General features: G+C 46.7%; 1 protein-coding gene across 1 annotated transcript in view; it reads right to left on the bottom strand.

Moving 5' to 3' along the window:
- The window catches only part of LOC110508889 (calsyntenin-2), a 267,259-nt gene extending 247,020 nt beyond the window's left edge, over nucleotides 1-20,239 (bottom strand). The window contains exon 1 of the mRNA XM_036966206.2: nucleotides 19,892-20,239. Within this exon, the coding sequence (XP_036822101.1) occupies nucleotides 19,892-19,964 (73 nt within the window). The 5' untranslated portion in view covers nucleotides 19,965-20,239. The remainder of the gene's footprint in view (nucleotides 1-19,891) is intronic.
- Nucleotides 20,240-23,746: the final 3,507 nt, after the last annotated feature.

The raw sequence follows: 23,746 nt of genomic DNA, 5'->3' as shown, positions 1-23,746 counted from the left end.
GATAGGGATGTCTGACTGACTGAAAGAGATGGGGAGAGAAAGAAAGAGAGACAAGGAGAGAGGTGGAGGATAGGGAGGTCTGACTGACTGAAAGAGATGGGGACAGAAAGAAAGAGAGACATGGAGAGAGGTGGAGGATAGGGAGGTCTGACTGACTGAAAGAGATGGGGAAAGAAAGAAAGAGAGACAAGGAGAGAGGTGGAGAATAGGGAGGTCTGACTGACTGAAAGAGATGGGGATAGAAAGAAAGAGAGACAAGGAGAGAGGTGGAGGATAGGGAGGTCTGACTGACTGAAAATGATGGGGATAGAAAGAAAGAGAGACAAGGAGAGAGGTGGAGGATAGGGAGGTCTGACTGACTGAAAGAGATGGGGAGAGACAGAAAGGGAGACAAGGAGAGAGGTGGAGGATAGGGAGGTTTGACTGACTGAAAGAGATGGGGATAGAAAGAAAGAGAGACAAGGAGAGAGGTGGAGGATAGGGAGGTCTGACTGACTGAAAGAGATGGGGATAGAAAGAAAGAGAGACAAGGAGAGAGGTGGAGGATAGGGAGGTTTGACTGACTGAAAGAGATGGGGAGAGAAAGAAAGAGAGATCATGAGAGAGGTGGAGGATAGGGAGGTCTGACTGACTGAAAGAGATGGGGAGAGAAAGAAAGAGAGACAATGAGAGAGGTGGAGGATAGGGAGGTCTGACTCACTGAAAGAGATGGGGATAGAAAGAAAGAGAGACAAGGAGAGAGGTGGAGGATAGGGAGGTTTGACTGACTGAAAGAGATGGGGAGAGAAAGAAAGAGAGACAAGGAGAGAGGTGGAGGATAGGGAGGTCTGACTGACTGAAAGAGATGGGGATAGAAAGAAAGAGAGACAAGGAGAGAGGTGGAGGATAGGGAGGTCTGACTGACTGAAAGAGATGGGGAGAGAAAGAAAGAGAGACAAGGAGAGAGGCGGAGGATAGGGAGGTCTGACTGACTGAAAGAGATGGGGATAGAAAGAAAGAGAGACAAGGAGAGAGGTGGAGGATAGGGAGGTCTGACTGACTGAAAGAGATGGGGATAGAAAGAAAGAGAGACAATGAGAGAGGTGGAGGATAGGGAGGTCTGACTGACTGAAAGAGATGGGGAGAGAAAGAAAGAGAGACAAGGAGAGAGGTGGAGGATAGGGAGGTTTGACTGACTGAAAGAGATGGGGATAGAAAGAAAGAGAGACAAGGAGAGAGGTGGAGGATAGGGAGGTCTGACTGACTGAAAGAGATGGGGATAGAAAGAAAGAGAGACAAGGAGAGAGGTGGAGGATAGGGAGGTTTGACTGACTGAAAGAGATGGGGATAGAAAGAAAGAGAGACAAGGAGAGAGGTGGAGGATAGGGAGGTCTGACTGACTGAAAGGGATGGGGATAGAAAGAAAGAGAGACAATGAGAGAGGTGGAGGATAGGGAGGTCTGACTGACTGAAAGGGATGGGGAGAGAAAGAAAGAGAGACAAGGAGAGAGGTGGAGGATAGGGAGGTCTGACTGACTGAAAGAGATGGGGAGAGAAAGAAAGAGAGACAAGGAGAGAGGTGGAGGATAGGGAGGTCTGACTGACTGAAAGAGATGGGGATAGAAAGAAAGAGAGACAAGGAGAGAGGTGGAGGATAGGGAGGTCTGACTGACTGAAAGAGATGGGGAGAGAAAGAAAGAGAGACAAGGAGAGAGGTGGAGGATAGGGAGGTCTGACTGACTGAAAGAGATGGGGATAGAAAGAAAGAGAGACAAGGAGAAAGGTGGAGGATAGGGAGGTCTGACTGACTGAAAGAGATGGGGATAGAAAGAAAGAGAGACAAGGAGAGAGGTGGAGGATAGGGAGGTCTGACTGACTGAAAGAGATGGGGATAGAAAGAAAGAGAGACAATGAGAGAGGTGGAGGATAGGGAGGTCTGACTGACTGAAAGAGATGGGGAGAGAAAGAAAGAGAGACAAGGAGAGAGGTGGAGGATAGGGAGGTTTGACTGACTGAAAGAGATGGGGATAGAAAGAAAGAGAGACAAGGAGAGAGGTGGAGGATAGGGAGGTCTGACTGACTGAAAGAGATGGGGATAGAAAGAAAGAGAGACAAGGAGAGAGGTGGAGGATAGGGAGGTTTGACTGACTGAAAGAGATGGGGATAGAAAGAAAGAGAGACAAGGAGAGAGGTGGAGGATAGGGAGGTCTGACTGACTGAAAGAGATGGGGAGAGAAAGAAAGAGAGACAATGAGAGAGGTGGAGGATAGGGAGGTCTGACTGACTGAAAGAGATGGGGAGAGAAAGAAAGAGAGACAATGAGAGAGGTGGAGGATAGGGAGGTCTGACTGACTGAAAGAGATGGGGATAGAAAGAAAGAGAGACAATGAGAGAGGTGGAGGATAGGGAGGTCTGACTTACTGAAAGAGATGGGGAGAGAAAGAAAGAGAGACAAGGAGAGAGGTGGAGGATAGGGAGGTCTGACTGACTGAAAGAGATGGGGATAGAAAGAAAGAGAGACAAGGAGAGAGGTGGAGGATAGGGAGATCTGACTGAATGAAAGAGATGGGGATAGAAAGAAAGAGAGACAAGGAGAGAGGTGGAGGATAGGGAGGTCTGACTGACTGAAAGAGATGGGGAGAGAAAGAAAGAGAGACAAGGAGAGAGGTGGAGGATAGGGAGGTTTGACTGACTGAAAGAGATGGGGATAGAAAGAAAGAGAGACAAGGAGAGAGGTGGAGGATAGGGAGGTCTGACTGACTGAAAGAGATGGGGATAGAAAGAAAGAGAGACAAGGAGAGAGGTGGAGGATAGGGAGGTTTGACTGACTGAAAGAGATGGGGATAGAAAGAAAGAGAGACAAGGAGAGAGGTGGAGGATAGGGAGGTCTGACTGACTGAAAGAGATGGGGAGAGAAAGAAAGAGAGACAATGAGAGAGGTGGAGGATAGGGAGGTCTGACTGACTGAAAGAGATGGGGAGAGAAATAAAGAGAGACAATGAGAGAGGTGGAGGATAGGGAGGTCTGACTGACTGAAAGAGATGGGGATAGAAAGAAAGAGAGACAATGAGAGAGGTGGAGGATAGGGAGGTCTGACTGACTGAAAGAGATGGGGAGAGAAAGAAAGAGAGACAAGGAGAGAGGTGGAGGATAGGGAGGTCTGACTGACTGAAAGAGATGGGTAGAGAAAGAAAGAGAGACAAGGAGAGAGGTGGAGGATAGGGAGGTCTGACTGACTGAGAGAGATGGGGAGAGAAAGAAAGAGAGACAAGGAGAGAGGTGGAGGATAGGGAGGTTTGACTGACTGAAAGAGATGGGGATAGAAAGAAAGAGAGACAAGGAGAGAGGTGGAGGATAGGGAGGTCTGACTGACTGAAAGAGATGGGGATAGAAAGAAAGAGAGACAAGGAGAGAGGTGGAGGATAGGGAGGTCTGACTGACTGAAAGAGATGGGGAGAGAAAGAAAGAGAGACAAGGAGAGAGGTGGAGGATAGGGAGGTCTGACTGACTGAAAGAGATGGGGAGAGAAAGAAAGAGAGACAATGAGAGAGGTGGAGGATAGGGAGGTCTGACTGACTGAAAGAGATGGGGAGAGAAAGAAAGAGAGACAATGAGAGAGGTGGAGGATAGGGAGGTCTGACTGACTGAAAGAGATGGGGAGAGAAAGAAAGAGAGACAAGGAGAGATGTGGAGGATAGGGAGGTCTGACTGACTGAAAGAGATGGGGAGAGACAGAAAGAGAGACAAGGAGAGAGGTGGAGGATAGGGAGGTCTGACTGACTGAAAGAGATGGGGATAGAAAGAAAGAGAGACAAGGAGAGAGGTGGAGGATAGGGATGTCTGACTGACTGAAAGAGATGGGGATAGAAAGAAAGAGAGACAAGGAGAGAGGTGGACGATAGGGAGGTCTGACTGACTGAAAGAGATGGGGATAGAAAGAAAGAGAGACAAGGAGAGAGGTGGAGGATAGGGAGGTCTGACTGACTGAAAGAGATGGGGATAGAAAGAAAGAGAGACAAGGAGAGAGGTGGAGGATAGGGAGATCTGACTGACTGAAAGAGATGGGGATAGGAAGAAAGAGAGACAAGGAGAGAGGTGGAGGATAGGGAGGTTTGACTGACTGAAAGAGATGGGGATAGAAAGAAAGAGAGACAAGGAGAGAGGTGGAGGATAGGGAGGTCTGACTGACTGAAAGAGATGGGGAGAGAAAGAAAGAGAGACAATGAGAGAGGTGGAGGATAGGGAGGTCTGACTGACTGAAAGAGATGGGGAGAGAAAGAAAGAGAGACAATGAGAGAGGTGGAGGATAGGGAGGTCTGACTGACTGAAAGAGATGGGGATAGAAAGAAAGAGAGACAATGAGAGAGGTGGAGGATAGGGAGGTCTGACTGACTGAAAGAGATGGGGAGAGAAAGAAAGAGAGACAAGGAGCGAGGTGGAGGATAGGGAGGTCTGACTGACTGAAAGAGATGGGGAGAGAAAGAAAGAGAGACAAGGAGAGAGGTGGAGGATAGGGAGGTCTGACTGACTGAAAGAGATGGGGATAGAAAGAAAGAGAGACAAGGAGAGAGGTGGAGGATAGGGAGGTCTGACTGACTGAAAGAGATGGGGAGAGAAAGAAAGAGAGACAAGGAGAGAGGTGGAGGATAGGGAGGTTTGACTGACTGAAAGAGATGGGGAGAGAAAGAAAGAGAGACAAGGAGAGAGGTGGAGGATAGGGAGGTCTGACTGACTGAAAGAGATGGGGATAGAAAGAAAGAGAGACAATGAGAGAGGTGGAGGATAGGGAGGTCTGACTGACTGAAAGAGATGGGGATAGAAAGAAAGAGAGACAAGGAGAGAGGTGGAGGATAGGGAGGTCTGACTGACTGATAGAGATGGGGATAGAAAGAAAGAGAGACAAGGAGAGAGGTGGAGGATAGGGAGGTCTGACTGACTGAAAGAGATGGGGAGAGAAAGAAAGAGAGACAAGGAGAGAGGTGGAGGATAGGGAGGTCTGACTGACTGAAAGAGATGGGGAGAGAAAGAAATAGAGACAAGGAGAGAGGTGGAGGATAGGGAGGTCTGACTGACTGAAAGAGATGGGGATAGAAAGAAATAGAGACAATGAGAGAGGTGGAGGATAGGGAGGTCTGACTGACTGAAAGAGATGGGGAGAGAAAGAAAGAGAGACAATGAGAGAGGTGGAGGATAGGGAGGTCTGACTGATTGAAAGAGATGGGGATAGAAAGAAAGAGAGACAATGGGGGAGGTGGAGGATAGGGAGGTCTGACTGACTGAAAGAGATGGGGAGAGAAAGAAAGAGAGACAAGGAGAGAGGTGGAGGATAGGGAGGTCTGACTGACTGAAAGAGATGAGGAGAGAAAGAAAGAGAGACAAGGAGAGAGGTGGAGGATAGGGAGGTCTGACTGACTGAAAGAGATGGGGTTAGAAAGAAAGAGAGACAAGGAGAGAGGTGGAGGATAGGGAGGTCTGACTGACTGAAAGAGATGGGGAGAGAAAGAAAGAGAGACAAGGAGAGAGGTGGAGGATAGGGAGGTCTGACTGACTGAAAGAGATGGGGATAGAAAGAAAGAGAGACAAGGAGAGAGGTGGAGGATAGGGAGGTCTGACTGACTGAAAGAGATGGGGATAGAAAGAAAGAGAGACAAGGAGAGAGGTGGAATATAGGGAGGTCTGACTGACTGAAAGAGATGGGGTTAGAAAGAAAGAGAGACAAGGAGAGAGGTGGAGGATAGGGAGGTCTGACTGACTGATAGAGATGGGGATAGAAAGAAAGAGAGACAAGGAGAGAGGTGGAGGATAGGGAGGTCTGACTGACTGAAAGAGATGGGGAGAGAAAGAAAGAGAGACAAGGAGAGAGGTGGAGGATAGGGAGGTCTGACTGACTGAAAGAGATGGGGAGAGAAAGAAAGAGAGACAAGGAGAGAGGTGGAGGATAGGGAGGTCTGACTGACTGATAGAGATGGGGATAGAAAGAAAGAGAGACAAGGAGAGAGGTGGAGGATAGGGAGGTCTGACTGACTGAAAGAGATGGGGAGAGAAAGAAAGAGAGACAAGGAGAGAGGTGGAGGATAGGGAGGTCTGACTGACTGAAAGAGATGGGGAGAGAAAGAAATAGAGACAAGGAGAGAGGTGGGGGATAGGAAGGTCTGACTGACTGAAAGAGATGGGGATAGAAAGAAATAGAGACAATGAGAGAGGTGGAGGATAGGGAGGTCTGACTGACTGAAAGAGATGGGGAGAGAAAGAAAGAGAGACAATGAGAGAGGTGGAGGATAGGGAGGTCTGACTGACTGAAAGAGATGGGGATAGAAAGAAAGAGAGACAATGGGGGAGGTGGAGGATAGGGAGGTCTGACTGACTGAAAGAGATGGGGAGAGAAAGAAAGAGAGACAATGAGAGAGGTGGAGGATAGGGAGGTCTGACTGACTGAAAGAGATGGGGAGAGAAAGAAAGAGAGACAAGGAGAAAGGTGGAGGATAGGGAGGTCTGACTGACTGAAAGAGATGGGGATAGAAAGAAAGAGAGACAAGGAGAGAGGTGGAGGATAGGGAGGTCTGACTGACTGAAAGAGATGGGGAGAGAAAGAAAGAGAGACAAGGAGAGAGGTGGAGGATAGGGAGGTCTGACTGACTGAAAGAGATGGGGATAGAAAGAAAGAGAGACAAGGAGAGAGGTGGAGGATAGGGAGGTCTGACTGACTGAAAGAGATGGGGAGAGAAAGAAAGAGAGACAAGGAGAGAGGTGGAGGATAGGGAGGTCTGACTGACTGAAAGAGATGGGGAGAGAAAGAAATAGAGACAAGGAGAGAGGTGGAGGATAGGGAGGTCTGACTGACTGAAAGAGATGGGGATAGAAAGAAATAGAGACAATGAGAGAGGTGGAGGATAGGGAGGTCTGACTGACTGAAAGAGATGGGGAGAGAAAGAAAGAGAGACAATGAGAGAGGTGGAGGATAGGGAGGTCTGACTGACTGAAAGAGATGGGGATAGAAAGAAAGAGAGACAATGGGGGAGGTGGAGGATAGGGAGGTCTGACTGACTGAAAGAGATGGGGAGAGAAAGAAAGAGAGACAAGGAGAGAGGTGGAGGATAGGGAGGTCTGACTGACTGAAAGAGATGAGGAGAGAAAGAAAGAGAGACAAGGAGAGAGGTGGAGGATAGGGAGGTCTGACTGACTGAAAGAGATGGGGTTAGAAAGAAAGAGAGACAAGGAGAGAGGTGGAGGATAGGGAGGTCTGACTGACTGAAAGAGATGGGGAGAGAAAGAAAGAGAGACAAGGAGAGAGGTGGAGGATAGGGAGGTCTGACTGACTGAAAGAGATGGGGATAGAAAGAAAGAGAGACAAGGAGAGAGGTGGAGGATAGGGAGGTCTGACTGACTGAAAGAGATGGGGATAGAAAGAAAGAGAGACAAGGAGAGAGGTGGAATATAGGGAGGTCTGACTGACTGAAAGAGATGGGGTTAGAAAGAAAGAGAGACAAGGAGAGAGGTGGAGGATAGGGAGGTCTGACTGACTGATAGAGATGGGGATAGAAAGAAAGAGAGACAAGGAGAGAGGTGGAGGATAGGGAGGTCTGACTGACTGAAAGAGATGGGGAGAGAAAGAAAGAGAGACAAGGAGAGAGGTGGAGGATAGGGAGGTCTGACTGACTGAAAGAGATGGGGAGAGAAAGAAAGAGAGACAAGGAGAGAGGTGGAGGATAGGGAGGTCTGACTGACTGATAGAGATGGGGATAGAAAGAAAGAGAGACAAGGAGAGAGGTGGAGGATAGGGAGGTCTGACTGACTGAAAGAGATGGGGAGAGAAAGAAAGAGAGACAAGGAGAGAGGTGGAGGATAGGGAGGTCTGACTGACTGAAAGAGATGGGGAGAGAAAGAAATAGAGACAAGGAGAGAGGTGGGGGATAGGAAGGTCTGACTGACTGAAAGAGATGGGGATAGAAAGAAATAGAGACAATGAGAGAGGTGGAGGATAGGGAGGTCTGACTGACTGAAAGAGATGGGGAGAGAAAGAAAGAGAGACAATGAGAGAGGTGGAGGATAGGGAGGTCTGACTGACTGAAAGAGATGGGGATAGAAAGAAAGAGAGACAATGGGGGAGGTGGAGGATAGGGAGGTCTGACTGACTGAAAGAGATGGGGAGAGAAAGAAAGAGAGACAATGAGAGAGGTGGAGGATAGGGAGGTCTGACTGACTGAAAGAGATGGGGAGAGAAAGAAAGAGAGACAAGGAGAAAGGTGGAGGATAGGGAGGTCTGACTGACTGAAAGAGATGGGGATAGAAAGAAAGAGAGACAAGGAGAGAGGTGGAGGATAGGGAGGTCTGACTGACTGAAAGAGATGGGGAGAGAAAGAAAGAGAGACAAGGAGAGAGGTGGAGGATAGGGAGGTCTGACTGACTGAAAGAGATGGGGATAGAAAGAAAGAGAGACAAGGAGAGAGGTGGAGGATAGGGAGGTCTGACTGACTGAAAGAGATGGGGAGAGAAAGAAAGAGAGACAAGGAGAGAGGTGGAGGATAGGGAGGTCTGACTGACTGAAAGAGATGGGGAGAGAAAGAAAGAGAGACAAGGAGAGAGGTGGAGGATAGGGAGGTCTGACTGACTGAAAGAGATGGGGAGAGAAAGAAAGAGAGACAAGGAGAGAGGTGGAGGATATGGAGGTCTGACTGACTGAAATAGATGGGGAGAGAAAGAAAGAGAGACAAGGAGAGAGGTGGAGGATAGGGAGGTCTGACTGACTGAAAGAGATGTGGAGAGAAAGAAAGAGAGACAAGGAGAGAGGTGGAGGATAGGGAGGTCTGACTGACTGAAAGAGATGGGGATAGAAAGAAAGAGAGACAAGGAGAGAGGTGGAGGATAGGGAGGTCTGACGGACTGAAAGAGATGGGGATAGAAAGAAAGAGAGACAAGGAGAGAGGTGGAATATAGGGAGGTCTGACTGACTGAAAGAGATGGGGATAGAAAGAAAGAGAGACAAGGAGAGAGGTGGAGGATAGGGAGGTCTGACTGACTGATAGAGATGGGGATAGAAAGAAAGAGAGACAAGGAGAGAGGTGGAGGATAGGGAGGTCTGACTGACTGAAAGAGATGGGGAGAGAAAGAACGAGAGACAAGGAGAGAGGTGGAGGATAGGGAGGTCTGACTGACTGAAAGAGATGAGGAGAGAAAGAAATAGAGACAAGGAGAGAGGTGGAGGATAGGGAGGTCTGACTGACTGAAAGAGATGGGGATAGAAAGAAATAGAGACAATGAGAGAGGTGGAGGATAGGGAGGTCTGACTGACTGAAAGAGATGGGGATAGAAAGAAAGAGAGACAAGGAGAGAGGTGGAGGATAGGGAGGTCTGACTGACTGAAAGAGATGGGGAGAGAAAGAAAGAGAGACAAGGAGAGAGGTGGAGGATAGGGAGGTCTGACTGACTGAAAGAGATGGGGAGAGAAAGAAAGAGAGACAAGGAGAGAGGTGGAGGATATGGAGGTCTGACTGACTGAAATAGATGGGGAGAGAAAGAAAGAGAGACAAGGAGAGAGGTGGAGGATAGGGAGGTCTGACTGACTGAAAGAGATGTGGAGAGAAAGAAAGAGAGACAAGGAGAGAGGTGGAGGATAGGGAGGTCTGACTGACTGAAAGAGATGGGGATAGAAAGAAAGAGAGACAAGGAGAGAGGTGGAGGATAGGGAGGTCTGACTGACTGAAAGAGATGGGGATAGAAAGAAAGAGAGACAAGGAGAGAGGTGGAATATAGGGAGGTCTGACTGACTGAAAGAGATGGGGATAGAAAGAAAGAGAGACAAGGAGAGAGGTGGAGGATAGGGAGGTCTGACTGACTGATAGAGATGGGGATAGAAAGAAAGAGAGACAAGGAGAGAGGTGGAGGATAGGGAGGTCTGACTGACTGAAAGAGATGGGGAGAGAAAGAAAGAGAGACAAGGAGAGAGGTGGAGGATAGGGAGGTCTGACTGACTGAAAGAGATGGGGAGAGAAAGAAAGAGAGACAAGGAGAGAGGTGGAGGATAGGGAGGTCTGACTGACTGAAAGAGATGGGGAGAGAAAGAAAGAGAGACAAGGAGAGAGGTGGAGGATAGGGAGGTCTGACTGACTGAAAGAGATGGGGAGAGAAAGAAAGAGAGACAAGGAGAGAGGTGGAGGATAGGGAGGTCTGACTGACTGAAAGAGATGGGGAGAGAAAGAAAGAGAGACAAGGAGAGAGGTGGAGGATAGGGAGGTCTGACTGACTGAAAGAGATGGGGAGAGAAAGAAAGAGAGACAAGGAGAGAGGTGGAGGATAGGGAGGTCTGACTGACTGAAAGAGATGGGGATAGAAAGAAAGAGAGACAGGGAGAGAGGTGGAGGATAGGGAGGAAAACTGCTTCGTAGTACGGAAAATGTCATTCTTGTTGAAGCTGACGGCTCCTTTCAGATGAGCAACGTCTAAAATATGACAATTGTCTGACAGAGAAACAGCCACATTTGTGCCGACACATTTAAACCAAATCAAATGTGTCGCTGCAGGGTAGAAAGAGAGAAGGGATAGAGAGAGAGGGGGAGATAGGGAGAGAGAATAGAGAGGAAGATAATGCCTTTGACTGTCAGACGCATCATTAAAATTAATACTTCCTTTTTATGGGGGCACGCTTTAAATTTTTCAACCCCGCTGTGGTCCATCGCTCCACAAGCTGTGAATGTAGCTTCAGGTGAACCATGTGTGTGTTTGTACACACCCTCTCTCTCCCCGTCACACACCCTCTCTCTCTCCCTCACACACCCTCTCTCTCCCCGTCACACACCCTCTGTCTCCCTCACACACCCTCTCTCTCCCTCACACACCCTCTCTCTCCCCGTCACACACCCTCTGTCTCCCTCACACACCCTCTCTCTCCCTCACACACCCTCTCTCTCCCTCACACACCCTCTCTCTCCCTCACACACCCTCTGTCTCCATCACACAGCCTCTGTCTCCCTCACACACCTTCGCTCTCCCTCACACACCCTCTCTCTCTCTCACACACCCTCTCTCTCCCTCACACACCCTCTCTCCCTCCCTCACACACCCTCTCTCTCCCTCACACACCCTCTCTCTCTCCCTCACACACCCTCTCTCTCCCTTACACACCCCCTCTCTCCCCGTCACACACCCTCTCTCTCCCTCACACACCCTCTCTCTCCCTCACACACCCTCTCTCTCTCCCTCACACACCCTCTCTCTCCCCGTCACACACCCTCTCTCTCCCTCACACACCCTCTCTCTCCCTCACACACCCTCTGTCTCCCTCACACACGCTCTCTCTCCCTCACATACCCTCTCTCTCCCTCACACATCTTCGCTCTCCCTCACACACCCTCTCTCTCTCCCTCACACACCCTCTGTCTCCCTCACACACCCTCTCTCCCTCACACACCCTCTCTCTTCCTCACACACCCTCTATCTCCCTCACACACCCTCTGTCTCCCTCACACACCCTCTCTCTCCCTCACACACCCTCTGTCTCCCTCACACACCCTCTGTCTCCCTCACATACCCTCTCTCTCCCTCACACACCCTCTCTCTCCCTCACACACCCTCTGGCTCCCTCACACACCCTCTCTCTCCCTCACATAACCTCTCTCTCCCTCACACACCTTCACTCTCCCTCACACACCCTCTCTCTCTCCCTCACACACCCTCTGTCTCCCTCACACACCCGCTCTCCCTCACACACCCTCTCTCTTCCTCACACACCCTCTCTCTCCCTCACACACCCTCTGTCTCCCTCACATACCCTCTCTCTCCCTCACACACCCTCTCTCTTCCTCACACACCCTCTCTCTCCCTCACACACCCTCTGTCTCCCTCACATACCCTCTCTCTCCCTCACACACCCTCTCTCTCCCTCACACACCCCCTCTCTCCCTTACACACCCTCTCTCTCCCTCACACACCCTCTCTCCCTTACACACCCTCTCTCTCCCTCACACACCCCCTCTCTCCCTTACACACCCTCTATCTCCCTCACACACCCTCTCTCTCCCTTACACACCCTCTCCCTCCCTCACACACCCTCTCTCTCCCTTACACACCCTCTCCCTCCCTCACACACCCTCTCTCTCCCTAACACACCCTCTCTCTCCCTGTCACACACCCTCTCTCTCTCCCTCACACATCCTCTGTCTCCCTCACACACCCTCTCTCCCGTCACACACCCTCTCTCCCGTCACACACCCTCTCTCTCCCCGTCACACACCCTCTCTCTCCCCATCACACACCCTCTCTCTCTCCCTCACACACCCTCTCTCTCTCCCTCACACACCCTCTGTCTCCCTCACACACCCTCTCTCTCCCTCACACATCCTCTCTCTCCCCGTCACACACCCTCTCTCTCCCTCACACATCCTCTCTCTCCCCCCACACACCCTCTCTCCCCATTACACACCCTCTGTCTCCCTCACACACCCTCTCTCTCCCTTACACACCCTCCCTCTCCCTCTCACACCCTCTCCCTCCCTCACACACCCTCTCTCTCCCTTAAACACCCTCGCTTTCCCTCACACACCCTCTCTCTCCCCGTCACACATCCTCTCTCTCTCCCTCACATACCCTCTGTCTCCCTCACACACCCTCTCTCCCCATCACACAGCCTCTCTCTCTCCCTCACACACCCTCTCTCTCCCTCACACACCCTCTCTCTCCCTCACACACCCTGTCTAGCTCTCTTTCTCCCATCTATCACATACTCAGAGCATCTCTTTCTGTGTACTTCTTTTTAGTTCTGTTTTAGTTATATTTCTCTCAAGTTCTTCCTTTGTAGTTGGTCTTGCCATATTGTCAGTCACGCATCGTGTTTCCCTGTGACCAATGTCGTCCGTGGCACATGAGGATGTAACTTTCTGTCAGCACTATCGCTGCACAACAGACACTACTGTTATTGGATGGTAATAAACATTCAAACACATGCATACACACACACGGATACACACACACATGCATACACACAGATACACACACACATACACACCACCCCTTGTCGTGTCAACCCCCTAAACCCCTGCCCTACACACCCCTATACAGACACACCCTACACACACACACACACACCTACACACACCCTACAGACACACACATACACACACCCTACACACATACACACCCTACAAACACCCTACCCACACACACCCTACACACACACTATTTCAATGTCTATCTATCTCACTGATACACACACACACACACTGATATGCATATGCACACGCATAGCCATTTTCATGCTAATAGGTTTATGTTGGAACTGTAATTAAAAACAGCTTGGTACATCCCTTTCTTCACTGTTTGAGGTCTAGAGAAATAGATAGCAGTGGGGAGGCGAGGGGCTACATAGCAAGAGAGAGAGAGAGAGACAGAGACAGAGAGAGAGAGAGAGAGAGAGAGAGAGAGAGAGAGAGAGAGAGAGAGAGAGAGAGAGAGAGAGAGAGAGAGAGAGATAGAGAGAGAGAGGAACATTAAGAAATGCTATAGATGGATGGAATTTAGTTTGGAAACCTACCAAAAAACAATTAGGCAACAACAAATTCAATCCCTTCTAGACAACTTCCTGGGTAAAACATTCCACTGCAATAGTGAAGGTGTAAACTTGGCAGTAGAAAATCTTAACAGTATATTTGCCCTCTCAGCTTCCCTATCAAATCTAAAAATCTCAAATAGAAAACCGAAGAAAATGAACAACGATGACAAAAGGTTTGATGAGGAATGAAAAAATCTAAGAAATAAATTGAGGAACCTTTCCAACCAAAAACATAGAGAAAACCTGAGTCTACGCCTTCACTATGGTGAATCACTAAAACAATACAGAAATACACTACGGAAAAAGAAGGAACAGCACGTCAGAAATCAGCTCAATGTAATTGAAGAATCCATAGACTCTAACCACTTCTGGGAAAATTGGAAAACACTAAACAAACAACAACACGAAGAATTATCTATCCAAAATGGAGATGTATGGGTAAACCACTTCTCCAATCTTTTTGGCTCTATAACAAAGAATAAAGAGCAAAAACATACACATGATCAAATACAAATCTTAGAATCAACTATTAAAGACTACCAGAACCCACTGGATTCTCCAATTACCTTGAACGAGTTACAGGATAAAATAAAAACCCTCCAACCCAAAAAGGCCTGTGGTGTTGATGGCATCCTTAATGAAATGATCAAATATACAGACAACAAATTCCAATTGGCTATACTAAAACTAACTCTTTAACATCATCCTTAGCTCTGGCATCTTCCCCAATATTTGGAACTAAGGACTGATCACCCCAATCCACAAAAGTGGAGACAAATATGACCCCAATAACTACCATGGAATATGCGTCAATAGTAACCTTGGGAAAATCCTCTGCACTATCGTTAACAGGAGACTTGTACATTTCCTCAATGAAAACAATGTACTGAGCAAATGTCAAATTGGCTTTTTACCAAATTACCGTACAACAGACCATGTATTCACCCTACACACCCTGATTGACATCCAAACAAACCAAAACAAAGGCAAAGTCTTCTCATGCTTTGTTGATTTCAAAAAAGCCTTCGACTCAATTTGGCATGACGGTCTGCTATACAAATTGATGGAAAGTGGCGTAGCGGGTAAAACATATGACATTATAAAATCCATGTACACAAACAACCAGTGTGCGGTTAAAATTGGCAAAAAAACACACATTTCTTCACACAGGGTCGTGGGGTGAGACAGGGATGCAGCTTAAGCCCCACCCTCTTCAACATATATATCAACGAATTGGCGCGGGCACTAGAAAAGTCTGAGGCACCCGGCCTCACCCTACTAGAATCTGAAGTCAAATGTCTACTGTTTGCTGATGATCTGGTGCTTCTGTCACCAACCAAGGAGGGTCTACAGCAGCACCTAGATCTTCTGCACAGATTCTGACAGACCTGGGCCCTGACAGTAAATCTCAGTAATACTAGACTAATGGTGTTCTAAAAAAGGTCCCGTCGCCAGGACCACAATTACAAATTCTAACTAAACACCATTGACCTAGAGCACACAAAAAACGATACATACCTTGGCCTAAAAATCAGCGCCACAGGTAACTTCCACAAAGCTGTGAACGATCTGAGAGACAAGGCAAGAAGGGACTTCTATGCCATCAAAAGGAACATACATTTCAACATACCAATTAGGATCTGGCTAAAAATACTTGAATCAGTCATAGAGCCCATTGCCCTTTACGGTTGTGAGGTCTGGGGTCCGCTCACCAACCAAGACTTCACAAAATGGGAAAAACACGAAATTGAGACTCTGCATGCAGAATTCTGCAAAAATATCCTCCGTGTACAATGTAGAACACCAAATAATGCATGCAGAGCAAAATTAGGCCGATACCCACTAATTATCAAAATCCAGAAAAGAGCTGTTCAATTCTACAACAACCTAAAAGGAAGCGATTCCGGAAAATAAATAAGCATAAATATGGGTTGTATTTACAATGGTGTTTGTTCTTCACTGGTTGCCCTTTTATTGTGGCAACAGGTCACACATCTTGCTGCTGTGATGGCACACTGTGTTATTTCACCCAGTAGATATGGGAGTTTATCAAAATCGGATTTGTTTTCTAATTCTTTGTGGATCTGTGTAATCTGAGGTAAATACTGTATGTGTCTCTAATATGGTCATACGTTGGACAGGAGGTTAGGAAGTGCAGCTTTGTTTCCACCTCATTTTGTGGGCAGTGTGCACATAGCCTGTCCTCTCTTGAGAGCCAGGTCAGTCTACGGTGGCCTTTCTCAATAGCAAGGCTATGCTCACTAAGTCTGTACATAGTCAAAGCTTTCCTTAAGTTTGGGTCAGTCACAGTGGACAGGTATTCTGCCACTGTGTACTCTCTGTTTAGGGCCAAATAGCATTCTAGTTTGCTCTGTTTTTTTGTTAATTCTTTCCAAAGTGTCAAGTAATTATCTTTTAGTTTTCTCATGATTTGGTTGGGTCTAATTGTGCTGCTGTCCTGGGGCTCTGTGGGGTGTGTTTGTGTTTGTGAACAGAGCCCCAGGACCAGCTTGCTTAGGGGACTCTTCTCCAGGTTCATCTCTCTGTAGGTGATGGCTTTGTTATGGAAGGTTTGGGTACTTGTGTACTTTAACTATATGTGTAATGTTTACTGTTAATTTGTATTGTTTATTTCACTTTTGTATAATATCTACCTCACTTGCTTTGGCAATGTTAACACATGTTTCCCATGCCAATAAAGCCCCTAGCTAGCTGACTGCAGGTGTGATTGCAGCTGCAGTCTGTTCTTCTCCCTCCCAGGTGGAGAAACAATGTCCTGAAGAATCTCTCTCTCTCTTTCTCCCACAGACAAGTTTACTTTCTAACTCTCTCTCTCTCTCGCTCTCTCTCTCTCTCTCTCTCTATCTCTCTCTGATAAGCACATACTGTTCATTCTTGCAGGCACACCTCACACAAAATACTGTCTAAATACTGTACAGACTAACACACATTACAAGAAATCAATTCACCTATCGAGCAAAGCTTAGCTGCCAGAGTGGTGGCTCCATGTCTAGTGTAGTGTTCCCTCTCTGTAAACTCAGTCTGCTTGGCGGCTTCGCACACACACACACACACACACACACACACACACACACACACACACACACACAGACCGACACGGACATAACGGATGCACTCCCTCCCTCTCTTTCTACTGCTCTCTCTCTCTGTCTCTCTCTCTTTAGAGTACACTCCGTCTATAGAGTGGAACGGCTTGCTGGGATATGCCAGTCCTCCAGAGCAGCGCCCTACTGTAATTGAGTGGGCTTGTCTGCTGACAACTTGCCATTGGTGGAGGATGGATAGATTGGGGAAATGGTTTGTGTAGGGGGTGGAGGGTGCAGCGGTGTGTGTGAGTGTGTGTGTGAGTGAGAATGTGTCTGAGTCAGAGCTCAATGCTGCATGAAATGTTTTTTCAGCACAGATTGAGCAGTGCTGACCAAAGGGACCCACCAGGGCTATCGGACCAGCTGGCGCTCACACACACATAAGCACGTACACACACCATCCCATCCCAGTTTACCAGCTCTTCCTCTCCATCCCACGCCTCATCATGGCCACTCTAATGAGGCATGCTGTGTAATTAACGCCTAAATGAAGCAGCTCATTTCCATAACTGTTCGGCTCAACAAAGGCCTGACGTCCCCTTAACAAACCAGCACGCCAAGCAAATATGTTACGCAAAGACATGGGATGGCGGGAAGAGAAAGGGAGAGGGTAAAGGAGAGTAAGGGAGAGGGTAAAGGAGAGTAAGGGAGAGGGTAAGGGAGAGTGAGGGAGAGGGTAAAGGAGAGTAAGGGAGAGGGTAAAGGAGAGTAAGGGAGAGGGTAAAGGAGAGTAAGGGAGAGGGTAAGGGAGAGGGTAAAGGAGAGTAAGGGAGAGGGTAAAGGAGAGTAAGGGAGAGGGTAAAGGAGAGTAAGGGAGAGGGTAAAGGAGAGTAAGGGAGAGGGTAAAGGAGAGTAAGGGAGAGGGTAAGGGAGAGGGTAAAGGAGAGTAAGGGAGAGGGTAAAGGAGAGTAAGGGAGAGGGTAAAGGAGAGTAAGGGAGAGGGTAAAGGAGAGTAAGGGAGAGGGTAAAGGAGAGTAAGGGAGAGGGTAAAGGAGAGTAAGGGAGAGGGTAAGAAAATAGAACAGATAGAGAGAAAGAGAGAGAAACAGAGGACAAAACATTTAACATTTACATCTGACCAGTAAGCCCTTGAAATGAAGAAAAACATCTCAAGATAAGACACTTGAGAGAGAGGGAGAGAGAGAGAGAGAGAGAGAGAGAGAGAGAGAGAGAGAGAGAGAGAGAGAGAGCGAAATAAAGGGAGAGAACGAGAGAGCGAGAGAGATAGAGAGATTGAGAGCGAAATAAAGCGAGAGAACGACAAGTGTGGAGAGCGGTTGAAAGAGCTCGGTTCTCCATCTCGAGGCATTTCCCCCCCGCCTATCTGCCTCCCCAACGACGTCATCCGAGCGAGCGAGAGAGAAAGAGCGAGGAGGAGAGAAAGAGCCAGAGAGAGAGAGAGAGAGAAGGTGGGCAGAACAGTTCCCAGGCACTGTCGCGTTCTTAAATCGCGCATGAAAAGCCTGAGTTATGCTCAATCGTTCCACTTCACCTACACAATTTATGTGCCACTCGGATAGTGTAGCTAGCGCCTCTCCTGAAAAGGCATTCATAAATCTGACCCTGTTTTTTTCTCTTTCTCTCTTTCAGCGCTCTTGACTTTCTCTAACTCTCGTCTTTCTACCACTCTCTTTTCTGTGGTGGTGTATGTCTGTTTTGGACGTTCTGTCTTATGTACCAGAAGATACATCTTAGTCACATGACTTTGTCTTCGGGTTGTCACACAGCGGAATGTGATCACACTCTCATATATCTCTCTATTTCACTCGCGCAAACACAAACACACAGCATATGTTTCTCTCTCACACACACACACAGCATATGTTTCTCTCTCTCTCTCACACACACACACACACACACACGCACACACACGCACACGCACACGCACACACACACACACACACACAGAGTTCAGGAGTCTTTCTTTCCTTACTCCTTCCTACATGTTGAGGCCAATAAGGTCACATACAGTAAATACAATATGATGGAGCGAGAATACAATCACGGTAAAGTCCTTCCAATCCTAGTTGCAGATTCATTTCAAGGTCAGTCACATCCACCTTCTCGTTGACATTACATTGCTGTAGTGGAGTGGAGACATATGCGAGGATATGAGCTCTGTCAAGACGTTTAGCTAGACCTTTTTGACATGAGCGGTGTACTCACCTTGAAGCTGCAAGGTTGCTGGATCAAGCATCACTTAAGCAGTTACCCCTAAATCACTACATTAACAACAGAGTAATGATTACTGTTTAATTACAGTTGTTCCTTTCTCAGCTGACCAATTGAATGGCTAATATGCATTCTGAATTAACAATTTTCTGATTCAGTAATTTTCCAACCAATTCGGCATAGTGTCACCCTTGAGACTCAATTAGAGTCGCTGTGCACCGATTATGCCCTTTTTAGACAACATGACTCTGCGGTACTTTGAAGGCGAGAATACGAGAAGGCATTATTACAAATAGCCTAACTACCATACTCCGCTCATGTTTACTAGCCTACTATAGCCTAGTCTACAAGCGCCAGTGCGCTGGACAGAGTGCTGTGTGAACGGTCAATGAGGTCCGTCCCTATCCATGGCATCAGATTTTTAAAAAAACATGTTTTAAAAAACAGGTAAAAAATACACATTATGGAACAACGGGGACTGTGAAGAGACACACACAAAGGTACAGACACATGCACATTCATACATTGTGACATTGTTGTATGTTTTAAACATTTTCTATCGTAGATATGTAGTGGTGTAATAATGTTATATGATGTAGTGTTTGATCTTTTGCTTTATATGTAATGTAAGTTCTTTAATATGTTTGGACCCCTTGGCAGCAGCTAATGTGGATCCCTAATAAATATAAATGCAAATAGCCGCCTCATTTGCAGCACACACCCTCCAATTATTGACGATAAATGGATAGTTAGTCAAATAGATGATATGCTGTTTTACCAAGGTTGGTGACGGCATAAATAAACTGCAACCCTTGAAACCCCTTTAAACTAAAATGCTGGTAACTTCCAAGGGGCTCGACAACATATTTTGTAGCCTGTAGGCTGCTGTCTGAAATGCATCAAACATCAAGAAAGCTTCTGTTGAATTATTAATTTCATGAATGTCTCTTATTTTCAAAAAAAATCCATTGCACAGCTTTAGTTCAAATAGTAAAGAAACATCTGAAAATCCTTCTTGAAATCAACGATCGCGTCTATCAATGCCCCACTATACAGAATCACAATCTATAAGCAAGTTTTCGTTTTCACTTACCTTTTCCAGCGAGAATGCAGGACAGCCCCAGAACCACCCAAACCAGCGCAAATGGCACTCCAAGCATCTCCATGATGGGAGAACGAATTCGACCAACACAAGTCGATCTCTCTCTCTCACACACTTGATATTACCTTACTTTCTTTCAACGTCTGTTCGACACACCTTCTCAATGCGAAGTAAGCGGGGAACTGAAGCTGACTGCGAGAGACAGAAAGCGTGCTGTGCCAGTCAACAGTCTACTAGGTGGAGCGATGGTTTGGCGTGGCTGGCTGAGCCTTTGATATTGGGAGGGGACGGGACACATATTTCAGCGCGCCCCGGGACTAGACTGCTACGTCACACTGTGAAAAATATAACGAGCTTCATATAGCCTAATTGATCTGCTTAAAATGTGTTCGACTTGATTAGCCTATCAATTCAGTCTGTTTATCATCACCAGCATTTACATGTAATCATAAATATTTTATTAATGGAATAGATTGCATTCTAGTGCAGCATAATGTAAGAGTAGGAGTCTTTGAGTCGCTTATGAAGTTGCTTACAACAGTAACCTATACTATAAACTACAATGACCACAAAGCAATACATCATCTCCTATCAATGATATGAATGTTACTTTTTCTGTTATGAAACTATAACGAAACTACTGCAAAGGCACAGCTCTGTGTAGGCTATTGTACAATTCCATCAATAGCCTGACAAAGGCTTAAAACCTATGGTACATCTGTGCCCCCTCCAGATTGAACTCTTCCAAATGAAGTAACCCTGTAGCAATATGTCTGATTTCTCTCTTATTCTATTCACAACATTCCCTGCCTCTGTTGTGTGTGGTGAGGATTAGTGTGTGTGTGTGTGTGTGTGTGTGTGTGTGTGTGTGTGTGTGTGTGTGTGTGTGTGTGTGTGTGTGTGTGTGTGTGTGTGTGTGTGTGTGTGTGTTTGTGTGTGTGTGTGTGTGTGTGTGTGCGTGTTTGTGTTTGTGTGTGTGTTAAGCCCTGTGGTGTTGCCTCATGCTGTCTGGGGACAGGGGGAGAAGGAAGAAAGTCCCTAGAGTCAGAGACACAGAGGAAAATAACTGGTTACACCAATGTACTTGTGTGTGTTTGCCTCATTAGAGTGGGTGTGATGAGCGGTGGGGTGTAGGAGAGGAGACAGTAAACTGGTGTGTGTGTGTTTGTTATTGTGTGTGTGGTAAAACAAATGTAACTTAACCCTAGAGAATGTTGCAGACTGCCCATTCCTATCAGTGAAAGGTTGCTTCACATTAATCAGAGTGGTCAAACAATATACCGGGGCGCTCAAGTAGTGGTAGAAGGCTTTGTAGCTCCACACAAGGTGGTCTTTGAACATTGTATTGCACTTATGAAGCCAAAAAAACAAGGCTTTTGTAAGAACCGACACCGGAGATGAGAAGCAGGTACGGAGAGTGAACATCTAATATAGCACAGACATGAAGTGCTCTGGTCAGATTAAACCAAAATTGAACTTTTTGGCAACAATGCAAAACGTTATGTGACAGTTAATGCTGAAGCGGGGAACAGAGCTGGAGAACAGACAGATATAGGGGAGGAAATAACACAAGTGATTGAGTCCAGATGAGTGCAATGAATCGCTGATGCGCGTGACGAGGGGAGCAGGTGTGCGTAATGATGGTGGCAGGAGTGCGTAGTGCTGGGCAAGGGAGGGAGAGCGGGAGAAGGCGTGACAGCTTTCATCATCTCAGCTTTTCTGTACAGATTTGTTGGGGAGATCTGTGGCACTGTGTTGTGTGACAAAACTGCACAATTTAGGGTGGACTTTTATTGTCCCCAGCACAAGGTGCACCTCTGTAATGATCATGCTGTTTAATCAGCTCTTGATATGCCACACCTGTTAGGTGGATGGATTATCTTGGCAAAGGAGAAATGCTCACTAACATGGACGTAAACACATTTGTACACAAAATCAGCTTTTTGTGCATGCTGAACATTTCTGAGATCTTTTATTTTAGCTCATGAAACATGGGACCAACAATTGACATGTTGCGTTTATATTTTGTTCAGTAAAATACATTTGATTAGAAAAACTTTTATGTCGTCAATGAGGCAATTCATATCGTAGTATTCACAATACATACAGATTAAATGATATAAAATATATGGAAGATATCATATCTAACATTATCTCTCTATTGCCCCTGTATCTGAAAGTAGTATTTTTACACAGCCTACATGATATGCATGGCATCTGAAGGCATTTCATTACATTTAGGTAAGGGATAATGAAGGAGGGGCTATGGAAAATAATGGACGACGTGGAAGATGTGTGCCTTGACGTGCAGTGGAGCTTACCTTACACTAAGTTGTATTATTTTCCATAGTATGCAAAGTTCCCTGAGGTGATTATATCACTTATACCATGGCTATAATTGTAACACACACACTTTCTGGTAGAAATGTGTTCTGAATTTGCTAGCAAGTAGATAGCTAGCAAATACAAGAACTCACAGTCTCAATTCAGCATTCAACGTTTGTCCAGGTGGAGGATTAAGTTTAGGCATGAATTCACATGAATTCACACTGGTTAAGTTAAGGGTGAATGTTTGGGAAAGTGTCACGACTTCCGCCGAAGTTGGTCCCTCTCCTTGTTCGGGCGGTGTTTGGCGGTCGACGTCACCGACCTTCTAGCCATCACTGATCCATTTTTCATTTTCCATTGGTTTTGTCTTGTCTTCCTTCACACCTGGTTCCAATCCCATCAATTACATGTTGTGTATTTAACCCTCTGTTTCCCCTCATGTACTTGTCGGTGATTGTTTGTTGTATGTATAGTTATGTTCTGGTGTGCGACGGGTTTTGCACCCTCTTATTTTATTTTGTATGTGTTGGTTTCCGGAGTTTTTAATTTTTTTATTAAACTGCTCTGTTTATACCAAGTTCACTCTCCTGCGCCTGACTTCCCTGCCACCAGCACACACCTATTACAGATAAGGTAAAAACAGAAAAACTACAAACGATTACCAAGCACTGGGATTGCACCAGCAATCCTCTGAGCCATAGCTCGCGGTTTAACACCACCCAAGCAAGCCACGAGCCTACTAGATGGTAATAGGTGCTCATGTTGCCCCAGTGGACAGTATTGAAGGCATCTTCTGACATTCTGAGGACCTGGACAAACGTCTAATATTGCAGTGGATCTAATATGACTTTGGCTAAGCTAGCTACAGCAGGCCTAATTTCCTTAATAACCTAACAAACAGACTTGCTAGCTAAGCAAACCATCAGTCCTTCTAAATGTTAGCAAGTTAACTATTTATGAAAATCTAATTCAACAATGCAAACATTTAATAATACCAAACTTGTTTCAAGCAGACCACCACAGTCCCCATGCCCAAGAACACTAAGATTACCTGCCTAAATGACTATCACTGTGTAACACTCACATCTATAGCTATTAAATTTGGGCTGGTCATGGCTCCCATCAACCCATCATCCCAGACACCTTGGACCCACTTCAATTCGCATATCACCCCAACAGATCCAAAGATGACGCAATCTCTATTGCACACACTGCCCACTGTTTGTCATTACTGAGACGTGGTTAAGAAAGAGAGTTTTGAATACTGATGTTAACTTTTCTGGTTATAACCTTTTTCGGCAAGACAGATCTTCCAAAGGTGGGGGAGGGGCAATCTTTACCAAGGAACACCTTCAGTGCTCGGTTGTCTCCACCAAGTCTGTCCCCAAACAATTTCATGGTTTTACGCATTCAACTTTCAAATAACTCCTTGTTGACTGTTGCTGGCCACCATCAGTACCGGCCTGTACCCTAACTGTCCTTAGCTCTCTCCTGGCCCCTTACACTAAGTCTGAATGT

The sequence above is a fragment of the Oncorhynchus mykiss genome, chromosome 28 (assembly GCF_057628025.1).
Source record: "Oncorhynchus mykiss isolate SJ-2025 chromosome 28, ASM5762802v1, whole genome shotgun sequence".
Taxonomy (NCBI): Eukaryota; Metazoa; Chordata; class Actinopteri; order Salmoniformes; family Salmonidae; genus Oncorhynchus; species Oncorhynchus mykiss.
Note: the sequence above shows the minus strand (reverse complement) of the source record. Positions and strands in the feature narration are given on the sequence as shown.